The 19856-nt window shown below is 44.8% G+C and overlaps 1 protein-coding gene across 1 annotated transcript; it reads right to left on the bottom strand.

Moving 5' to 3' along the window:
• Positions 1–14057: 14057 nt before the first annotated feature.
• NR0B1 (nuclear receptor subfamily 0 group B member 1) lies at positions 14058–19082 on the bottom strand. The gene is made up of 2 exons (XM_047716462.1): positions 17903–19082; positions 14058–14407 (listed from the first exon to the last, which is right to left on the bottom strand). The coding sequence occupies exons 1-2, from the start codon at positions 19071–19073 to the stop codon at positions 14163–14165; spliced, it is 1416 nt and encodes a 471-aa protein (XP_047572418.1). The 5' UTR covers positions 19074–19082; the 3' UTR covers positions 14058–14162.
• Between the last annotated feature and the right edge of the window lie 774 nt (positions 19083–19856).

Here is a 19856-nt window from a genome sequence, read left to right as displayed (position 1 = left end):
ATTCCTCCTCCCTGCCGATGTCCAAATAGGCTGAAAGTTTCCTTCTGTTCTCCATTAGGTAGTTTAACTCTTACTTGATGTAAATCCTCATACTTGGAGAGAAGAAAATGATATAAAGTAGATATGGCAGGTTTGATGGGAAGCGGAGAGGAGTTACTACAGGGGTCCCTGGAGAGGAGGAGAATCACCCCCAGATGATTGCCCAGATGTCATCTTGAACTTGTTGAAGGACATCAGGGAGCCTCTGTGTGCCACAACACAGTGTTGCAGCCTGTGAGGCAGCCCTCCCTGTCTCAGCGGCAAGGAAAACTTGCCAACTCCCATCTGCTTTCGGCTGCGGCCTGCTTTCAGAGCTCTGAAAAGACTTGCGAAGAGATTTCCACCGAGGTGCCCAGCAGCTGCCACTATTCCGAAGGAGAGGGAATGGCACAAGGACCCATCCACATTCTGAGGAAGGAAGCATTCCTGAAGGAGGTGCTGAGGCATAGCCAGAGGCAGGGAGTAATTTTACACATAAACTTCTCAGGGTTTTCACTTTCCTTTTATCCATGTTGTCCCAAATGGCAGGATTTCCTCCTTTTTTTTAAGGCTGAATAAGATTCCATTATAGGTATATACTATATATTCTTTAACCATTCACCTGCTGATGGAAAGTTGCTTGGCTAGCTCAGTAGAGCGAGACTCTACTTATTTTTTTTTTAAATTGGGTTCAGGTACTCCAAAGTTAAAGCAGACTTTTTTCTGCTGATCTGAATTGGTGACTCGTATATTTCCAAGATAAGAGAACTTAATGCCTTGCCATTCCTAAAGTCCCTAAAAAGGTTCTTTTTTTTTAAAGATTTTATTTATTTATTTGACAGACAGAGATCACAATTAGGCAGAGAGGCAGGCAGAGAGAGAGAGAGAGAGAGAGAGGGAAGCAGGCTTCCTGCTGAGCAGAGAGCCCGATGCGAGGCTCGATCCCAGGACCCTGAGACCATGACCTGAGCTGAAGGCAGAGGCTTTAACCCACTGAACCACCCAGGCGCCCCTATACATGGCTTTCTTAATACGGAAAGTAGTTTTACTAGTTGTTCAAATGTGTTTATATCTTTGGTCTTATTGATGGAAGTTTTCTAGTCAAGTCTTCACATGAACTCAGCAGATGAGTCCGTAGGGCTGTCTTACACGCATCCTTGTATCATATATTCAACTTATGCCTAGACACCCTCCCCAAAAGAGAAGTATAGGAGCACTCTCCTGTAGAGCCAAGCTCAAGTTTCTTTTGTATCTTTTCCTTTCTTTGACATTCACATCTTGATAGAATTAAAGACTGAGGGTTTTCATAATTTAACTTGCCATCAGCATGCACTGAAACCAGAGCAGAAAAACAAATACACATTGGCATCAGAGCCCAAAGTCCCGTGCATAACTCAGAGGAACTCAAGCAGAGAATGTAATTGCATGCTGAAATCAAAATGATTATTGATCTGCAAATCCTCATCTATAGACAAAGAGAAAAAAATATTCTGAGAACAAAAGACACCCAGTGCATCTAAGTTATTTCCTGACATTTTGTTGGCAAGTGGATAAAATGATAACTGAGGGCAAGGTCCCACCTATGTAGTATTCTCTACATGCGTATTCCCGGAGATTGATTTTTCTTCAGATTCTTACTTAGCATAACTTCAGATATCTTAGGCTGAAAACTCATGTTCCTGGTTTTTGGTGTCTGCATTTTTAAAAAATTTTTACTTAGTTAACATAGAGTGCAATAACAGTTTCTGTAGTAGAATTCAGTGACTCGTCATTTATATACAACATCCAGCGCTCATCACAAGTGCCCTCTTTAATCCCCATCACCCATCTAGCCCATCCCCCACCCCGTTCCCTCCATCAACCCTCAGTTTGTTCTCTATTGTAAAGAGTCTTCTGGGGTTCCCCCCCCTCCTTTTTTTCTTTTCCCTCTTCCCATATGTTATCTGTTTTCTTTCTTAAATTCCACATATGAGTGAGATCATATGGTATTTGTCTTTCTTGGACTGACATCTCACTGAGCATAATACACTCTAGGGCTCCATCCATGTCATTGCAAATGGCAAGATTTCATTCTTTTTTTTTTAATTTTTTATTTTTTCAGCATAACAGTATTCATTATTTTTGCACCACACCCAGTGCTCCATGCAATCCGTGCCCTCTACAATACCCACCACCTGGTGCCCCCAACCTCCCACCCCCCACCCCTTCAAAATTCTCAGATCGTTTTTCAGAGTCCATAGTCTCTCATGGTTCACCTCCCCTTCCAATTTCCCTCAACTCCCTTCTCCTCTCCATCTCCCCTTGTCCTCCATGCTATTTGTTATGCTCCACAAATAAGTGAAACCATATGATAATTGACTCTCTCTGCTTGACTTATTTCACTCAGCATAATCTCTTCCAGTCCCGTCCATGTTGCTACAAAACTTGGGTATTCATCCTTTCTTTTTTCTTTTTTTTTTTACAGCTTTATAAACATATATTTTTATCCCCAGGGGTACAGGTCTGCGAATCGCCAGGTTTACACACTTCACAGCACTCACCATAGCACATACCCTCCCCAATATCCATAACCCCACCCCCCTCTCCCAACCCCCTCCCCCCATCAACCCTCAGTTTGTTTTGTGAGATTAAGAGTCACTTATGGTTTGTCTCCCTCCCAATCCCATCTTGTTTCATTTACTCTTCTCCTACCCCCTCAACCCCCCATGTTGCATCTCCTCTCCCTCATATCAGGGAGATCATATGATAGTTGTCTTTCTCCGATTGACTTATTTCGCTAAGCATGATACCCTCTAGTTCCATCCACGTCGTCGCAAATGGCAAGATTTCATTTCTTTTGATGGCTGCATAGTATTCCATTGTGTATATATACCACATCTTCTTTATCCATTCGTCTGTAGATGGACATCTAGGTTCTTTCCATAGCTTGGCTATTGTAGACATTGCTGCTATAAACATTCGGGTGCACGTGCCCCTTCGGATCACTACGTTTGTATCTTTAGGGTAAATACCCAGCAGTGCAATTGCAGGGTCATTGGGTAGTTCTATTTTCAACATTTTGAGGAACCTCCATGCTGTTTTCCAGAGTGGTTGCACCAGCTTGCATTCCCACCAACAGTGTAGGAGGGTTCCCCTTTCTCCGCATCCTCGCCAGCATCTGTCATTTCCTGACTTGTTAATTTTAGCCATTCTGACTGGTGTGAGGTGATATCTCATGGTGGTTTTGATTTGTATTTCCCTGATGCCGAGTGATATGGAGCACTTTTTCATGTGTCTGTTGGCCATCTGGATGTCTTCTTTGCAGAAATGTCTGTTCATGTCCTCTGCCCATTTCTTGATTGGATTCTTTGTTCTTTGGGTGTTGAGTTTGCTAAGTTCTTTATAGATTTTGGACACTAGCCCTTTATCTGATATGTCATTTGCAAATATCTTCTCCCATTCTGTCAGTTGTCTTTTGGTTTTGTTCACTGTTTCCTTTGCTGTGCAAAAGCTTTTGATCTTGATAAAATCCCAAAAGTTCATTTTTGCCCTTGCTTCCCTTGCCTTTGGTGATGTTCCTAGGAAGATGTTGCTGCGGCTGAGGTTGAAGAGGTTGCTGCCTGTGTTCTCCTCGAGGATTTTGATGGATTCCTTTCTCACATTGAGATCCTTCATCCATCTTGAGTCTATTTTCGTGTGTGGTGTAAGGAAATGATCCAATTTCATTTTTCTGCATGTGGCTGTCCAATTTTCCCAACACCATTTATTGAAGAGGCTGTCTTTTTTCCATTGGACATTCTTTCCTGCTTTGTCGAAGATGAGTTGACCATAGAGTGGAGGGTCCATTTCTGGGCTCTCTATTCTGTTCCATTGATCTATGTGTCTGTTTTTGTGCCAGTACCATGCTGTCTTGATGATGACAGCTTTGTAATAGAGCTTGAAGTCCGGAATTGTGATGCCACCAACTTTGGCTTTCTTTTTCAATATTCCTTTGGTTATTCGAGGTCTTTTCTGGTTCCATATAAATTTTAGGATTATTTGTTCCATTTCTTTGAAAAAAATGGATGGTACTTTGATAGGAATTGCATTAAATGTGTAGATTGCTTTAGGTAGCATAGACATTTTCAGAATATTTATTCTTCCAATCCAGGAGCATGGAACATTTTTCCATTTCTTTGTGTCTTCCTCAATTTCTTTCATGAGTACTTTATAGTTTTCTGAGTATAGATTCTTAGTCTCTTGAGATTTCATTCTTTTTGATGGCTGAGTAATATTCCATTGTACACCACTCCTTCATTCATTCACCAGTCGATGGATATTTGGCTCTCTCCATACTTTGGCTATTATTGATAATGCCACTCTAAGCATTGGGGTGCATGTGCCCCTTCGAATTTTCAGCTTCCTGCTTATAAGACAGCTATTGCCATTAGCATTCATTAAAGTGTACTGATATTAAATAACATTCAAAGAAGTAGACTTTAATTTACATACACAGAATTAAAACTTGGCATACAACAGATCATGCTTCAAATTGTATTTCCTGGAACACTTTGTTAACCTTGTCTGCAAGAAATTTTTTGGTGCATTTTATCTAGGATAAAATTCTGTAGACCCCAGTTGTTCACTCTGTCAGTTGGGGTCTAGTGAGAAAACAGAAACATCACCATAATTTGCCCAGAGAAGATTTACATAAAGAATTAATAATGAATACAAGGCACTTGAGTAGTTCAATACTAAATGGGGTAAAAGAAGACTCTAAGGGGTCTAGGGATAGCAAGTTCTAACACACCTACACTATTTAGGCGGAGGTGAGTTGACAAAATATCACAATGACCTAGCAGAGGGTCCTCCCCAAGATAAAGGTCCAGACCTCTTCAAAGAGGGCAGCAACAGGCACCCGGCAGGATCGAAGAAACTCGGGGGAGGACACAGATCACAGCTGGTGACACACTGAAGCTGTGGCTGGCTGGCACTGATCCAGAGGGCTGCTAGGCTCCTGTGCTGACTAAAAAGAAAGAGGAACCAGTACTCGGAAGGAGAGTGTCTTCTGTGCTATTCCCTGACAGTGTCCTTCAACTTTTTCTGTGGTTGAAACAAATAGTGCATCACTGGTAAAGAGGCATGTTTCTAAGTTTTGCCTCTGATATCACAAAGCAAGGCAAAAACCGGAGGATTTGGGGCTGAAAGTCAAGAAATGAATAATTGGGGCATTCACACATATGCTTAGGTGTCCAAGGTTTTACTTTTTAATATAATGGCCAATATAACATTTAGATGGGTTCTTTCATTATCTCAGTCAATAGTAATAAACTCACATGATCCTAGAAGCCTAGCAGATAACCCAAATGAGTGAAAATAGGATATATATGTCCAACCACAGGGAGTGGTGTGCACTGCAGTGAAGGGAATGTGACTTGCCTCTTAAAAGTGAACCAGTTCATACCTGAGTATCTGTGGTCTGCATACAGACCCCATAATACTGTGTTAGCAATTATAAAACTAAATAATGAAACTGCCTATCTATAAACCAGAGGATTTAGTTCCATTTGGGTTTTTTTTTTTTTTTTTTTTGGTATGATGAGTGAGAAATGTCATTCTCAAGTTAGTCATGGAACCCACAGATGCAACCAGTCATCCAATTTATTAGACTGGATCTATCATTCATTCACTGTTTAAACGTTGTTTGCTATAAGATCACCAAATAAACAACTCACAGTATTTAGCCAGATATATGTATGAGTGGGTTTGGGGCTAATTAAAAGTAATCATTTTTATTCTATATTGGAAAGAAAGGAAATGAGGGAAGCAAAGATCCCCGTATTTTACTATTCTACATGTTATGCCTAATTTGAATTAGGATACATTTTCCACATTGGCAATTCCCTTGTTTATAATTTAAAGAGCAATGATAATAGTAGCATCAGACTCTATTACAATTACTTTGTGGAGGCAAGAAAAAAATAACCACTTAAAGCACTGTAATTACATCAACGTTATTAAATCCTCTACGTGTGTTTTTAAATGTCAAAATCCCAACATTAATTACCTTTCTGCACTGAAGCATGAAATGGCTTCAAAGTCCTTAGCTAAACAAGGATTGGGACAAAATGAGAAGGGTAAAGGCTGGACCTCAGAGCACCAAAAAGATGTGGCTGTAGAGGAGAGATGTATGTATTCCAAAACCATATGTTTGGTATTTTCTGCATGGACCATATCTAATGTGTCTTTGTTTTTCTTTTCAATGAAGGTGATATGTTAAACACATAATTAAACACATTGGGCATTTTATATCTTCATAAGATTTTTCACATAAACATGAAACTTTCGTTGTCAAACCTTGGGTTCTAATTTCCGTTGTGGAAAATCTATCCATTATAACTATATAACAGCAACAGAGGAATCCTGAGATTTCCCAACAGTCAAAAACCAAAAGTAGCCTTAGTTACCTGGATTTTAAAACGAGCTGTGTTCGATGGATTACACAAAATGAGGCAGATACACTTCCTAACTAAGGCTACTTCGGCAGCCAAACTGGAGGCTGTACACTCTAGTTATGGGCACTGAGATGCGCTCATCCTCCAGGGCGAGCTTCCCATTCCAGCCTTGCCTTCGCTAGTGATGGTGTCCGGTGCAGGAGACCCAGTCGCTGAGCCCTGCCTTACTTACCTGGGATCGAAGTTAGCTTCTAGAGCTATTGTAAGGATTGAAACGTACTCCCTGCAAAGTACTCAAACAGAGCTTGGTACAATACATTTTGGCTTTTTTATTTGAAATATACTGTAGTTGTTTGTATCCATATAGTAGGAGTGAAACAAACAATGTAACAGTATTTTAGGTAAATCTGACCGTTATTTTATATTACAAATTTCCCTTTTTTCTGCTTATTTTGTCTCCCATCCTCTGCTATTTATTACCTTCCTACTTCGGTTCTACTTCTTTTTACATTCTGTTTTCTGTAGAAAATATATATGGATTTTTTTTTTTCTCTTCAGAGTAGTCTGTCATTCCCCCTCACGTCAGCGGTCCTGTTTCACCATACATTACCCTACTGCAATACAAAACTGAGTCAGAATGGAGACACCACCAACCAATGATGGGAAAACAGGGCAGCAAAAGAGTGGGGTCACTGCAGCCACCTGACAGAAATTTCTAATTAGGCAGTGAGGAGCTGATGGCTTCTATCCAAAGACTTTTTTACATATTGTCAGTCCTCTCATGTGCCCCCACCCCCCGTCATCATTCCACCAACCTCTTACATCCGGATGGAAATCCCTGAGAAGATCAATCCAAAAATTCTCTTCTGCCTCAGTAGAGACAAACTCCCATCTATTCAGTGCACCTCTTCTTAGCCATCAGTATTATTCAAAAGGAAGGAAGTGCCACTTAGTAATTGTGTTCAAGGTGTGAACCTCTCAGATGTATTAGCAGTTGCAAGCAGAATATTGTAAACCAAACCAGTCTTTACAGGTAGTATCAGCACCTCTGTGCAGGACACTCTGGAACCCCAGAACAGCTTTTCTTGTGCTCAATGTGGACTTCCGTCCATCACCTGACGAGAGAATGTTTGGAACTTGCCTGCCAGCCAACAGGCGCATTTCTCCAGTTTTGCCACCTCTGTACCAAACGCAGTGTTTGTGAAACATTTAAATAGTTTCTTGCACTTTGCCCTTATAATTTTATAAGAAAAAGAATTTTAAGAAGGAAGACAAAAGAGAAGGTGGTGAAGGTCAAATCTAATGCAACGGAGACAAAGATTGAAATCATGCTTTATGCCAAGAAAAGACCCTCAATGGACTCACGGGCTGATCACAGATTCAACTGCAGAGGAAAAGAATGAAGGAAAGCACCTTAGTAGCTGGGTCTTAAAAGCAGACTCCAGTACCGGTTTCTGTGGAGGCACAAAGAGAACAAGAAGCTGAGTGAGGTTTAAAACCATGATGCAGAAAGTGTCACATTGACGTGATTCTTAATCCCTTGCCCATATCAAAGTATGAAACTGGGAAGGCAAAAGGAAGGTTTGAGGGAGCCGTTTGTGCACCAAAGTTACCTCAAAGGTGGACTAACTCAAGTCAACAAAAGGACTTTAAGGAGGTAGAGCTAATTGGTGTCCACTGCAGGCTGGGGAATATCATGGATCAGGGTCTATCACCGGTAAATCTTAGGGCAACAGATGGACTACACAGAACACAGAAAAACAGAGGACGGGAAAGGTAGCCGGGTTGGGGAGCCACACTCTCAAAGCTCACCAAAGCAAAAATGAGTGTTTCCCTTCCTTAGTGGGAAGGGAGGGAGCACAGGCATGGTGCCATATGTTTATCTTACATCCTGTCCCAAAGAGTTGCCTAGTGGGGTGGAAGGTCTTAGTAGAAGGCGCTGGAGAGAGAGCTAGTTATCTGGGGACTGAAAAAAGAGAAGCAAAACTGGAAGGAATACAGAAGTAGCTGTAGGAAAGGGATCCAAGAGATTAGGGTTGTGGGAAATACAGAGAAATTTTTCCAAATAATCTCTGTAAATACCCACGGGAGAGTCAACTTGAAACATCTGCTGTGTGCAGAGAAAACTGTAAAATTGGCATCAGCCAGGGGAGAACTCTGTTTCCTCTTCCTCCTTGATGTCTTCCAACCCTGTGGTCCTCGGCAAATACAGAAGTACGACTAGAACTACAAAGTGGAGAGGATATTAGAAGCCCTTGCTCCACCACTGCAGGCAGTGAAGCTGGGAAAGTCTCAGATTGGGGAAAAAATGAGCTATCAACTTTCACTGGTTCTGAATCGTCATCGGGGACTTTCCCTCTCTTCAAGGAGCCGGTGGATGAAAATTGGGGGTTCAGTGAATTTGAAGGGGAAAAGACAGTTACATAGCTATTTTCATTAAACTCTTACTGAAATTTAGCTTCTCCTTTAATTATAAATGCATGTAACCTCACACAGAAGTGTGACACACTTCCGCAGTGTACTTGGGGAAACGAATTAACATAACCAGCCTGGGAGCATTATCCAGAGAAAGGCCTGCGGGCAAGGTTGACCCCTGGCTAAGCCCAGGAACTACAGTTTCAGGAGTATTCCCACCCTGCACTGATATGGGGGGTTCACTGGACTTAGATTGTTTGTGCTGACAAGGTGGCTTACGGGCAGCACCTGCTTTCTTGCTGGGAGTCCAGAGTTCTGGTACCTGCTAGTTAGGTCGTGCTTATGTGACCAGCCCCTGGTAAAAACCCCCGGTGCTGAGTCCTCCCATGGGCTCCCCTGGGAAGAAACACTGCACACATGTTGCTAATTTTTGTTTGGTTGGGAGGAGGTAGAAGAGGAAGCGTGCACCCTGGCTGACCTCTCAGGGAAGAGAGCAATCATAAGGAAGCACACAAGGATTCCCCCAGACTCTACCTGTGTTTTTTTCCTTTCTGTTCTGGCTGTATATATTCGCTGCGTCCCCATAAATCATCCTAGCTCTGATCACAGCTACGGGTAAGTGCTGTGAGACCACCTAGTGAAACGTTTGAATGTGGGTGGTCTTGGGGACTTCCAGCAAAATGGTGGAATTTGCTAACTAACCTAAACTCACTGAAATACAGCCCCAGTGTTATTTTGGGGAACGAGTGCGGGGGCAGGGAACGACTAGACCCTGGTAGGTGGGTGGCTGTAGAGTTACTTCCCACGCTATGAAGCAGCAGTTGACCTGCTGTTTATGATCAGACGCAAAAGTTCCCTATGCAGTGTCAAAATAATCCATTTCTAGGAGAGGTGGCTCGATGGACGCCCCCCAGCTCTCTGGGGACACGCAGGCTACGGCCCATGCTGTGAGGGAAAAGCCTCTACAGCCCGGGTGATGATTTGTTTGTCTCTCTCCTTCCTCTGGGCAGGGAGAAAAGTGCCCAAATATAAACATTAGTCTGTGGCTGCTTTCTCCTGTAAGTGGGAGGTAAAAAGGCTGGAGCAAGGCTTTAAATAAAACAGAGGGAAAAAGAAAGAGAAAAAAACACCTTAGCCATTTTTCCAGCCTAGCTGCTACTGAAGCCGCCCCCGGCCCCGCAGTCCTGCTGGGTTCTCCTGGCAAGCCCGGATGTGAACCCTGGAAATGAAGACTTTACTGCTAGGGGTTTGCATAAACTCGTAATGAAAAAAAAGCGGGGGGGGGGGAGGGGAATTTAAATCACAGCTTTGCATTTTGTGGCTATTGCATCCGGATATATGATACAAAAATAATGTAGAATGTTACATGTTTTCAATTTCGTAAATGCTAGAGGGGTCATCTCAACCAGGGAAAGCTGCAAAAAATAAAAAGTGTAAATGGAACATAGCTCCCTTGCTTGTTGTCACAGGTGGGCAGATTGAAATTTAAACTCATAATATTGGAAACAGGTCTCTGTAATTGATGAATTTTTGCTACGGTTTTGCCTATAAGTCTCAAGAGAAAAGGAGCCAATGTCCAGATTAAGATACACTTCGGAAATTTTATAAAGCGTTTTTTAATTTTGCTAACGAGTTCTTGGAAAAATCAGATTTCTGACCCTTGGGAGCTGATGATTTTCTGGTTCCTGGTGTGCACATTTTTGCCGGGGGCAATTTGGATCCTAAGACAAGGTAAAAAGTGCAGGGGAAAGACTTGCTTGTCACTTGGACTTGGAACACAGGTGCCTGGCCCCACAGGGTCTCAGCTTTGCTGCTGCTGAGGAAAAGCTGCTGGCATTTTTGATTTGCTGACTTCCCAGATGCTATTTTGCCCGACCTGACTCTAAGTTGAAACCTGATACTGCCTGCCCTGGGCTGTTTCTGAGCCAGACCTGAGCTGCGCTGGGCTAAAGCAGACCCAGGCTCAAGGAACAGATGTCAGACTCTGGGATGGCTGGAAATGTAGGACACCCCTGTATGGGATTGTAGTTATGAAAATGTGATGAATGCTGGCTAGACCCGCTGGGTCACTTGTGGATGTCTAAGGAAAGGGCTTGTTCTTGAATGAGGCCGTATAAAATGAAGCTGCAGGAGGACTCCATGTTTCTGAGGAGGAGCCTGACTGCCTTCCTAACCTGTGATTCCGGTTGAAAGCTGCACGCTGGCGGAGAGTGACCCTCTGCCCATCTCTGACAGATCACACTCTGGAACCCCTGGGAGGGTGGGATGTGTCACTGCTGTTGGCTGTAGTCTACTTTCCAGATTAGCTGGGATTTGCAACAATGGCTTGACAGCCCGACTCTACCCTGTCACCTTTCTTCTGCTGTACACACCTTAGTAAGGCCCTTGGATAGTTCAGAGCAGCTGTCTCCAGAAAGGAATTGATCTTTTCTAGGCTGCTCACTGGAAAAATGATCAGGACAAGAAGTCTGGAGAGAGGAGAGGTTATGTAAACTCATTTTTTAAAAAATATTGAAAAATCAGGATTTCACCCTGACCCTTTCTTTGCCCTGGCCACTTCCTGAATATGATGTGTCTTTCTGGCTAAGTAGTATGAAAAATGTTATTCTGTGAAATGCTTGTGTCCCTCTTGCACACAGCCCTTCCAGATGAAATGTCTGGGCAAAAGAAATAGAGAGAGAGAGAGAAATGATTACGAGAAATTGTAAAGCTAGGAATGTGAGTGCGGCACACTGATGTTGCAACAACAAAACCTTTATACATGGGGAGGCACAGGGGTGGAGGTGGGGCATTAATGATCTTGGATTTCCAGAACTGCTCCCAGAAGCTCTTCCCTCTTCCTGAAGGAAAACCACGCTACCAGTGCCAGCTTCCCTGAGCCCTTCAGATTCCGGAGGATTGCCAAGCCCAGGCCGCATGTGGCAATGGGACACTGAGCTGCGGGGTCCTGCCCGGTCCCCACAGAGTGCCTCCACGAGCCCTTCACACTCAGCAGGCTGCGGACTAGCATTGCTGACAAAACTCTTCAGAACTGACCACATCAGGCACTTCCTCTGAAAGGCACCACTGAGAACCCTGAGGCAGGAGGAACCACACAGGGAAGCCACACTGGGGGCAGCTGTTAGCACGTACTGCAGGACCAATGCCTGGCCTGCGTGGGGTGCCCGAACTTTGTAAACTCTTTGCTTCCAGGGACACATGTACCCTCAGGGACTGTATTTCTTGGATGTGTGCCCTGACCATCAGGACACTGCCTCAGCCCTAGAAGGCTTGGGGAGAGCTTCATTTTACTTGTCAGGCTGTGCTGGGCCAGAATTGATCTCTCAGGCCTGATTTAAAAAAAATAAAAAGATTCATACATGAAGTTACGAAGGAAGCCACCTGGCTTTGTAAGACAGCGCTTTATGGTTCATGGTCTGCGTTTTAACTGGCCACGTCCAGAACCCCGAAAAGGCATATGTGAACTGTAGGTTGGCCTCATCCTGTTGCATAGTCCTACTGATAATTCTGTAAAGACACCTTGGCCATGGGCCAAGGGAGTGGTTTACGCAGACGAGTTAGCACAGCAAGAGGGAGACCGCTATCCTTAGCACGGCCTCTGAGCAAGGCTGACCCTTGGCTGACATCTGGGAACCTGCCTTTGTGGAGTGTTCCTGCCCTTCCCTAACTCATAAGAGTGACTCCCTGGGCCTGGAATGTGCAAACAGTGGGGTTTATACTAAGCATTTGCTTTCTTTCTGTGTGTTTGGAATTTTGGTACGTGCTTGGTGAAAGGTGTCTATGTGAGTAGCCCCCAATAAAAAGCCTGCACTCTGAGTCTCAAAGAGCCTCCCTGGGCAGAAATATCACATACGTGCTGCTGAATTTTCATTGCTGAGGAAGAGTGTGCTCTACATGACCCCTCACGGGAGGGGGAGAGCAAACAGCCCCTTGCACATTCTTCCAGATGCTGCTTGTGCCTTCCCCCGTATGATCAGGCTATATTTCCTTACCACATCACTGTAATAAGTCTCAGTCCTAAACACAACTGTATGCTGTGTCCCATGAGAGCTTCTAGCAAATTTGAACGGGGTGGTAACCTTGGGATCTCCCAATACAGTCACCAACAGAAATGTTGTATTTTCTTTTCATACTGTAGATTATTTTGAAATTTCAATTATATTGATGACTGTTTTGAAATGAAGGTAGATATTAGACTTGCCACTAGTTTGTTACTTATATAGGATACATTTTAAATTATTTTAAAAATTGGACATTTCTACTATTCTGACATAATTCATATCTTTTGTAATGAGTATTTTATTTGCTGTATTATTCTGAAAGCCTGATTCTGAGATGTCCAGGCACTCACCAGGCTGCCGAAGGGGTCTGCACGTAAGTTGAAGACTTCCTGCACTGGGTTACTATCCTGGACTTAGATGTATTAATCACTATGGGCAATTTATTACCTAGAAGTGAATAAACATTTGGTGCCCAAAGCTCTATCCAGGGAGAAGGAAGACCTTGTTCTATAGGTTACATGTACTGAGGCAGCAAGAGTCAACAATAAAGTCACTTTATGATTTTATGCGATGCTTCTTCAATGTGATAGTTACATATGTATCGAAATGGTGAGATACCACTAGGGGTTTATATTCATGCTGAGCCTTCTACAAGTACAATGCTCTTTTATACAAGTTTCTTGTTGAACTTTATTATATGAAGTGTCAGACTGAATTTCTGAAAATCTGAGGTCACTTTCAGGTGTTTTTGTGATCACAGATGGCCACTTAAGTCCAGTTGTTCCAAGGACAGTCTTCCATAAGGGAAATGGAAGTGGAAGTGAAGATAGAGCCGAGTCAGCCCTTGCCAACACTGGCATGCAATAATAATGTCCTGATGCCACCTACAAATATAACTTAATTTCTGTTGATGTTGGCTGGGTTTTTGATATTTTTTGAAGCCCAGCTTCAGCTCTGAAATTTTTTACAATCAAGTTAGTGGTCAATATTGTAACATTATAATTTAATATTACAAATGTGACTTTAGGAGGTTCAGTGGAATCACTAAAGTTAGGATAATAGCTCATTAGAGCAGTAGTCAGCTCTTTCCTTGGAGATGTACAGAGATGTGTTACTTGCTGACACATGTGTTTCTCCACCAAACAGTATGGAGCAAAGGATTTGCTAATTGTCTACAGCTAAAGTTTTTCTTTAATTGAATACAAAAATATGCATATAAAAATAAGAAAGTTTATTTGTCTTTTTTTTTTTAACACTTCTGCCCCTGGTTCCTTTTTCTTACATGGTCAGCTGCACCCGTGTGGCCCCCACGCCTTCATAACTTCGCACAAAGCATCTCCAGTATCATATCATCCATGCTAACCGAACCAATGATGGGCCTGAAGAACAGTTCCACGATGACGTTGGCATTGATGAATCTCAGCAGGAAGAGGACACTATTCAGTTCGGTGATTCTGGCTTGGTGCCTCCTGTGCGTCATCCTGATGTGGTCAATGAGTATCTGCTGAGTTCCCCACTGGAGTCCCTGAATGTACTTCACGCACTGAAGGCCTGGCAGGCCTGGAGGAGCAAAAGGCAGAAGAGTCCCTTTATCGTCAACAGCTCACTTGGCATTCTTAGCTCATTTAAATATGTCCATTTGTGCCCCTTCCCACATCAAACAAGAGTTTAATTTTCCTGCTTTAAAGGGCTTTCTGGGACAAGGATAAAATGCCAAACCAGTTCTAAGTTTTCAGAAGCACTGCTTCTGAGAATGAGGGATCATCCAGATATAGTCACTGTTTGGATCCTCACGTGTAAAAACTGCTGGCCCTGGGCCAGCACATGCTCATCTATTCACTGTGACAGTAGAATATCATTTAATGAATTATGGCTCCAGTTCACTGTAGAAATAGGAAGACGTTAAGATTATCTCAAGAAGTGAGCACTTGACATTTTCCCTGTGGGAAACAGGCCATTGTAGAATGACTACAGGTTTTGCCAGATGACAAGTATTTCACCATCCTCCCTTGAATTTGCCACTAATACCATGATTACCCAGCTGCTGGGGGTAAACTTCATAGCCACAGTGACTCATGAGTCTCATTCTAATTGTTCACTGACAGGCTGATTTTAGTCTTGAGTCCCATAGTAATTTAAGAGATAATACTGGCCATTTAGCTCACTGTACCATGATTTCTGTGTTGGGAGAGATTTAAAAAAAAAACTGATTTTAATGAGTATCGCAAAAGCATCTTTTCAGAAATACTGAAGAAAGAGGACTTTAAAAGCACTGTCATACAGGCATTAAAAAGTAAACATGCAAATATCAACAATTTCAACATGGCTCAAAAGTAACTTTTCAAACAGGGAATGCCTGACCTTCTTGCAGTATTATGTGATAACCCTGGTAAAACTGAATGAAATACAATGTAGGAAAGATAATGTACCTGTAAATTTTATAAAGACGGTGTTAAGAGGAGGCTGCTTTTAAAAGTCCTTTGATCCTGCAGGACAGTAATATTATTATAAAGTTCTTTAACTTGTATTGAAGACATTAACAATTTACTGTGCTGTTTAAGGGACATCAGTGATGATACAATCACTTTCCTTCCCTTTCTTACAGAATCTAGCAGTGAAGTATTTCATTTATTAATTTTTAAATTTTTTTTAAAGATTTTATTTATTTGACAGAGATCACAAGTAGGCAGAGAGGCAGGCAGAGAGAGAGGAGAAAGCAGGCTCCCCGCTGAGCAGAGAGCCCGATGTGGGGCTCGATCCCAGGACCCTGGGATCATGACCTGAGCCGAAAGCAGAGGCTTTAACCCACTGAGCCACCCAGGCGCCCCAATTTTTTAATTTTTTAATAAACATATAATGTATTTTCATCCCCAGGGGTACAGGTCTTTGAATTGCCAGGTTTACACACTTAGCAGTGAAGTATTTCAAAAGCACCACGGTGACCAAGAGTAGCAGGACCAGCCTGCATTCTTTAAAAAAAAAATAGTAACAGGCAAGTCATTCCTATCATAGGCAAATAGGTCTGATAAAAGGAGAAGGAAAGTAGGCCATATCTGTGCTCCAGATTTCATTTCTGATTACCCCGCTCCACACATTAACAATCCCCTACTACCTACACTCATTATCCTGACTTGAGACCCCATTTTATTGTCTGAATTCCACTGATGAGGAGAAGAGGAGGCTTGCATCAATCTCTATCAGGAATTTGACCTCTAGGTCTAGATTCATGGCTCCTTAGAACGCCATCTTGTGAACTCCCCATCCCTTTCCTCTGCTTTCATAACACACCCTCTTTTTCCACTGTCCTGCCCCACCCCCCACAAAAGGCAGGCCCATAAAGTAAATTCAGGAAAGACATAATGTGAAGAGAAGGACTCCACAATAATAAAAATAATGTTTACACATAAAGATCAGAGAATACAAAAGGATAAACATCAAAGAAAGGCCACACACCTAGCAGGTGCATTTGTGTTTAAAACACAGCTTAGCTGATTAAATTCGCAGTGAGAGGATTCAGAGAAGCAGAGAGAGAATAAGGGAGATGCATGTGTGTGACCAAAGTATGCTAAGCAGAGTGGAGGGGAAGAGGCAAACCAGTGGAATATAAAGTTCTGGAAGCTGAGCCCCTGCTTTTCTTTTGTATTCCAACAGAACAGGGTCCATGGGAGATGTTTAAGAACACTGGCTGAAGGAGCAAGAAAACACTGTATTCCAAATGATCTTAAGAATCACCTTGGGCACTTACGACAAATGCTGATTTTCAGACTCTGGACCACGGCTACCAAACAGAACCTCCAGGGAGGAGCCTGGTAAGACTTTAAACAAGTGCCCCCTACCTCCTATGCACAGGCAAATTTGGAAAACAATGGTATAAGCAAAAGGTGACTTACAATGATCACTGGAATGAGCTGAGGGCTCTAGGTCTTCAAATGTGAGTTCTGAATGAAATATTATCCTATTAAATATTGCTCTATACGCTTTGAAAAAATGCAGTCAGGACATAACCGGAGACTTCTGGTATTAGGCGAAAAAAAGGTGTGGAAGGAGCATTTTAAAAAACTATCCCAGCTTAAGGTGCCTGGAAACTTTGTGCCCGCTTGTGACCCTTTTGGAGGGATTCTGGTCAAAGACAATGCTAGTAATGGGACATTCTCAAGAAAAGGTGCTGGATGGTCCGTGGAGATGTTCTCTCATTATCTGGTTGGACTCTGTGGCACAGTGTCCAGCACCTAACAGACAACCTGAAAGTGTGTCGCAGCAGACATCCCGTGGTGGCAAGGAGACCCATGCTCCATGACTCACTGGCCATTACGGTGGAGGAAAGTCATTTGGGACTAGGCTACCTAATCTGCAGATGGGGTGGAGTGAAGGTGAAGGGCAGAGGGTCTTGATTAGGAGGTCCCTACCGTCTCTGCAAGCTCTAATGGACAGTGCTCCTGCTGGCAGTCCCTAGTGTCTTTTCCCTGCCCCCTTGCTACCCTGATACAGACACTTGGAGAACGACATAGTCCAGCTGCTTAGGACCATAAAAATGATCATTCAGAGGCAGACCCTTGAAAGGCAAAGTCCAGTGTCCTGTGTGACAGTGTGTGTTGGGGGGGTAGGACTCCTTAACAAATGTTTCTTATCAACCTGAACAGATTTCCTCCAACAAAAAGTTCTAGTAAATTTCAGAACTCAGTCTCAGAAAGACATGTTGCAGAATTTGCAGTGAACACAAACTTTTTTTTTTTTTTTATAGTTGTACTACTAGATTTAAAGGACTAGAGAAGGACCAGCCCCCTGCCGGGATGGCACCAACTTTTCCTTAGTAGCAGAAAGAGGTAGAGAGAGAAGTAATCAACCTCGTCAAACAATCCCCCATGCTCTCCGCTGAGTGTCTGGCAGCAGCCCACCCACAAGGAGTGCTTTCTGGAGTTCCCCCAACTCTGCGGAATTACTTGTGATTCTTCGCTGGTGCCCCAACACTCCCCTGACCACCGAAAACTCTTCAGTGCCTGAGTCACTGTTTTTTTCTGAACAGAGGAAAGCCTGCGCCCGAGGCCGCGGTCTTACCCGGATTAAAGAGCACGGTCCCCTTGAGGTAGGCGTACTCCTTGGTACTGATGTCCAGGCTCCAGCACTTGGCAAGGAAGCACTTGATGGCTTGGACTTCAGCCGCCGAAGGCAAACGCCCTGCTTCGGGCGGTGATACCAACGGTGGCTGCCTCGGGGGCAGAGGCGGCGGCTCGTCGCCCCCGGTCTCCCGCCGCCTGGTGGTGAGAATCTTCTGCAGCTGACTAGGCTCCGGGGTCTCCACCGTCTCAAAGTTCAGGCGGTCCTGGGCCAGCTCGAGCAGGAGCAGCGACGCCCAGCAGTTGCGCACCAACACCAGCTGCTGATCCAGAGGGAGCACCTGGAAGCAGGGTAAGTACTTGACAAAGCGCAGCGTCTTCAGCAGGCCGGCCGCGGCTGCCTCGCAGACCACCTGTGGACTCCTGAGGGCCACCCGCCGCTGCGCGCCACACGGGGGCTCCCACCAAGGGGCCGCAGGCTGCGTCTCGGGAGCCCCTTGGGTCTCCTTTGCGCTCGTGGGCAAGTGGGGGAAGATGCCGCCCTGGCTCGGGTGGTCTTCCCCGCAAAAGCAGCAGCGGTACAGGAGCGCCACTGCCTTCCCGCCCGGCAGCTCCTCTCTGCCCCCCAGACCCTGGGCGCCGTAGGAGCGGTTCCACCACGCGCCCCCCGGCCGCGCCTCGGGAGCTTCTGGCGCCACGTGCGTCTGCTTTGCGCTCGTGAGCAAGCTGTAGAGGATGCTGCCTTGGCGAGGGTGGTCTTCACCGCAAAAGCAGCAGCGGTACATAAGCGCCACGGTCCGCCCCGCAGACAGCTCCTCTCTACCCACAGGGGGCTCCGAGCCGCAGGAGCAGCCCCAGCACGCGCCCCCCTGCCGCGCCTCGGACGCCTCCGGGGCCGCGTGCGTCTGCTTTGCGCTCATGAGCATGTTGTAGAGGATGCTGCCCTGCCGCGGGTGGTCTTCGCCGCAAAAGCAGCAGCGGTATACGAGCGTGACTGCCCGCCCGCCCGGCAGCCCCTCTCTGCCCACAGGGGGCTCCGAGCCGCAGGAGCAGCCCCAGCAAGCGCCCCCGAGCTGCGCCTCGGGCGCCTCCGGGGCCGCGTGCGTCTGCTTCGCGCTCATGAGCATGTTGTAGAGGATGCTGCCTTGCCACTGGTGGTCCTCGCCCGCCATGGCCCTCGGTGCCCGGAACCCAGCTCTGTCCGGTGGCGGCCGCCTGGGATCTATTTATACGAAGCGCGCACGCACGCGCGTCGGCCGTCTCCGCCAGGGCAAGGGCGCGGAGGGGGGCGCGGCGCTGTGCTCCGGTGTGTTCGCCCTTGACCTCAGCGGCTCAAAAGGGACAGATGGTCCTTAAAGGCTGAGAATGGAGGGGGAACGGAGGCACGGGAGCTCTCGAACACTTTCTTCTTTCCTCTCATTGCACCCTTTCCTGCCTCTGGAAGACAGAGCAGAGTGCAGGTAGCAGGTGTTTGGGGGCACTGTTCCAACTCTTTCCATTGAAACTTGGCATCTAATTTGCTCCCTAATTTGAAGGGCTGGGGTGTCTAATGAAAGGGGGAAAATCTACTTGTGCCATCTTTGAATACTTTCATTAAGTGATCAAACTTTGTAGGACATATTTTGCATATGGGTAGGGAAGTCTGATTTTCGTGGAACTTGAAAAGTACAGACCACGGACCAGCGGTATGAGCATTACATGGTAACTTGCTAGAAATGCCTAATCTCAGTTCCCAGCCAGACCTTCTGACTCTGAATCTGCATTTTAATGCAGCTCCTAGGGAATTTGCATGCACTTTAAATTTTGAAAAGCACCGGTTTAAGGATGCTGTCAAAAGCGTTTTAATTCAATTGATATTCATGAGCACCCACTTTATGTATTAAAGAGCATGAGTGACAAGGATTTAAAAGTGGCTAATATTTGGGGATATAATCATCACAAGGGCTAAGAAGTGA

This window comes from Lutra lutra, chromosome X (assembly GCF_902655055.1).
Source record: "Lutra lutra chromosome X, mLutLut1.2, whole genome shotgun sequence".
NCBI lineage: Eukaryota > Metazoa > Chordata > Mammalia > Carnivora > Mustelidae > Lutra > Lutra lutra.
This window is presented reverse-complemented; position numbering and strand designations above follow the sequence as displayed.

Coding starts and splice junctions, on each gene's coding strand:
- NR0B1 (XM_047716462.1), bottom strand. CDS start 19,073: ATGGCGGGCGAGGACCACCAGTGGCAAGGCAGCATCCTCTACAACATG. Junction 14,408..17,902: donor GACCGTGCTCTTTAATCCGG/GTAAGACCGCGG, acceptor TTGCTCCTCCAG/GCCTGCCAGGCCTTCAGTGC.